The sequence below is a fragment of the Zeus faber genome (genome assembly GCF_960531495.2).
Source record: "Zeus faber genome assembly, chromosome: 15".
Lineage (NCBI taxonomy): Eukaryota > Metazoa > Chordata > Actinopteri > Zeiformes > Zeidae > Zeus > Zeus faber.
This window is the reverse complement of record NC_137194.1, coordinates 6,745,826-6,748,663: the sequence shown is the minus strand read 5'-3', so window position 1 is coordinate 6,748,663 and position 2,838 is coordinate 6,745,826. Positions and strand designations below refer to the sequence as shown.

Genomic DNA, 2,838 nt, shown 5'->3' with positions numbered 1-2,838 from the left:
GATCACTCTATTTCTTTGTCTTGTGCTGCTGTAAAAAGCTGGAAATCCCATTGTGCTCGAGCCTGGTCCCTGGGGTCGGGGTCGGGGTTGGGGTTGGGGTTAGGTGGGGGTTAGGTGGGGGCTGCGGGGCTTGTGGCCGCGCGTATACGTTAAAACCCGACACGCACGTCGGGGCGTTTCGGTCTCCTCTTCACCTTCTCCCCCTGCGAACGTTTTATTCTGTCTTTTCCAAAAAGGGCTCCTCCGACTCCAACGGGATCGATGCTGCCCGTGAGTTGGAGGAGAGCAGGGGAGCGAGAAGCAGGGAGAGCAAGAGAGAGAGAGCGAGAGAGAGAGCGCGAGGGGGGGATGGGAGCAACTTGTTTTGAAAGAAATCTGGAACCCATAAACTTGGGCAACTTGTACGACACACAAAAAAAAAAAAAAAAAAAAAAGGAAAGAAAAAAAAGAAACGAAATAAATAAATAAAAACGTCAGAACACCCCTGTTTTGGTTGGTCGACCCACACACCTTTGTCTCCGCCTCATCCCTTTAATCCAGCCAATCACAAATTATGCGTTCTTCCTCGTGTCTTTGGCCGGGGTTGAAACCCAGACGGATGCCCTGGACCAATCGAAACGGTGAACAGCGCAGTGGGCTGGGTGGTAAACTACGTACAAAAAAAAAAAAAAAAAAAAAAAAGAAACACATCTTCACCCCCCCACCCCCTCCTTTCCCCCCCTTTAAAAAGTCAGCTTCAGATTTACTGCCGTCTCAGAGGCGGCTCCGGCGGTACGAGTGGTGGAGCTTCTCAGAGAGTAGGGAAACGTTGCTGGCAGAACCACCAACCCCGCGTGGATTTACAACCGCTGAATTTTCACACACACACACACACACACCATTTTTTGGGATCGCTGCGTTTGGACTCGGGGACCTGCAGGGTCCGGGGAACGTTCGGAGGCAGCGGCAAAGCCCCCCGAAAGAAAGGTCACCAAAAAAAATAAAAAAATTAAAAAATTAAAAAATCGTCAAAAACAGCGGAGGAAATTGCCGAAGAGGAAGAGAACCGAACGGAGGAGAACTCTAGGTGCGTGTGTGTGTGTGTGTGTGTGTGTGTGTGTGTGTGTGTGTGTGTGTGTGTGTGTGTGTGTGTGTGTGTGTGCTCGAGAAAGAGAAAAAATAAAAGAGAGTAAACGCAGGACGCCACAGCCGAGGACGCCCCCGAGGAGATACCTTCAGGTGGAGTGAGGGCCGGGGGGGGACGCACCACCCAGCCATGAGAGAGGAGGAGCATTCCGGTGACGACCACCCCGAGGGAAGGGAGGGGGCTTCCGGAGAGGAAGAATCAGGGAGACCACCCTCCAACACCTGCCCCGTCGTCGTAGCGACGCCCGGGCTCGGCGGACGTAAGCGGCTGACGGAGGAACACGCGGCGGCCAACCGCTCGGCCGCCACCGCCGCCGCCGCCGCCACCACCACCCCGTCGGCCGAGGACGGCCAGGACGGCCGGCCGGGGGAGGACGCCCGCGTCCGCCACGGCCCCGCGGGGCCCAAGAGACTCAAAAAGAGCCCCCAGCACCGCCTCCCCAGCACGGGCCCCGCGCTCTCGCCCCTGCCCCCGCCGCCGGCCGCCGACGACGGGGTCCTGGGCCTGGAGGACCCGCACGCCCAGCGGGTGATCGCCAACATCCGGGAGCGCCAGCGCACGCAGTCCCTCAACGACGCCTTCGCCTCGCTGCGCAAGATCATCCCCACGCTGCCCTCGGACAAGCTGAGCAAGATCCAGATCCTGAAGCTGGCGTCGCGCTACATCGACTTCCTCTACCAGGTCCTGCAGAGCGACGAGACGGACGGCAAGATGGCCGGGTGCAACTACCTGGCCCACGAGAGGCTGAGCTACGCCTTCTCCGTCTGGAGGATGGAGGGCGCCTGGTCGGCCATGTCCGCCAGCCACTAAGCCCCTCCCCCGCGGCGATGCTCCTGTCGGGGGTTTGAACCTTCCCCTTCAACCGCGACGACTTGGTCACAAGCGGCTCACCGGGAAGCGTGCTTACTTTGAAGTGGACGGTGGAGAGTGGGCCGGTTGTGAACTGTGGTAGCTCCTAGGACTGCGGTATTTTTGATGTTCTTTATCTGTGTTTAAATCTGTCGGCGAGGGTGAGAGACATTCAAACGCGGACCGGCGAGCGGGGCAGGCCCCGGCGGGACGGCGACGCCACGGCGTCCCCGGCGCTTCCCCCAAAGACGGCGGAGCGGACTCGGACCACTCTACCCCTCGCGAGCCCCCCGCATTCCTCCGGCGTGAAGCCGCGGGGGGCTCGTGTTTTGGCTAGAGCCCCCGCCGTCCCCCCCCCCCCCCGCCGTGGCTTTTCCTGGATCCCGACCTTTCACCCCGCCCTCCTCCCGCCGTCATCCCGTCGCAGGTCGCGATTAGCGGAGCTAATCGTCGCTGTCAAGTGAAGGTTTGAGGCAGGAAAAAACACACGGAGCGGAATTTGGGGTTGGAGCGTTTCCCTTCCCTTGGCCGCCGTAACCTTCTGCTTCTCTCGCTTTTGTCAGTGATCCCTGACCACCGCTGAACCCAAACTTGTTGGGGGGGCGGGGGCGGAAAAAAAAAAAAAAAAAAAAAAGGCTCCAGTAGACTCTGTCCGTATTTTTACCGAAAACCAAGCCCCTTCCTTTCTTTAAATGCCAAAGACAAAAAAAAAACAAAAAAAAACCTCTCTTCTCTGAAATTCTTTCCATTCATTTTGGCCAGAATTCGCTCGGGTTGCAAAAAAAACAAAAAAACGGTGATAGGCTGCGGCCGGCTGACGAGGAGGCGTAATGAAAACAAACGCTTCCCGGGAGCCATGAATC

At 57.9% G+C, this 2,838-nt stretch overlaps 1 protein-coding gene across 1 annotated transcript; it reads left to right on the top strand.

Moving 5' to 3' along the window:
• The first annotated feature begins 777 nt into the window (after positions 1-777).
• On the top strand, positions 778-2,838 carry LOC307241791 (uncharacterized protein). The gene has a single exon (XM_080016017.1). The coding sequence runs from the start codon at positions 1,256-1,258 to the stop codon at positions 1,934-1,936; it is 681 nt and encodes a 226-aa protein (XP_079872143.1). The 5' UTR covers positions 778-1,255; the 3' UTR covers positions 1,937-2,838.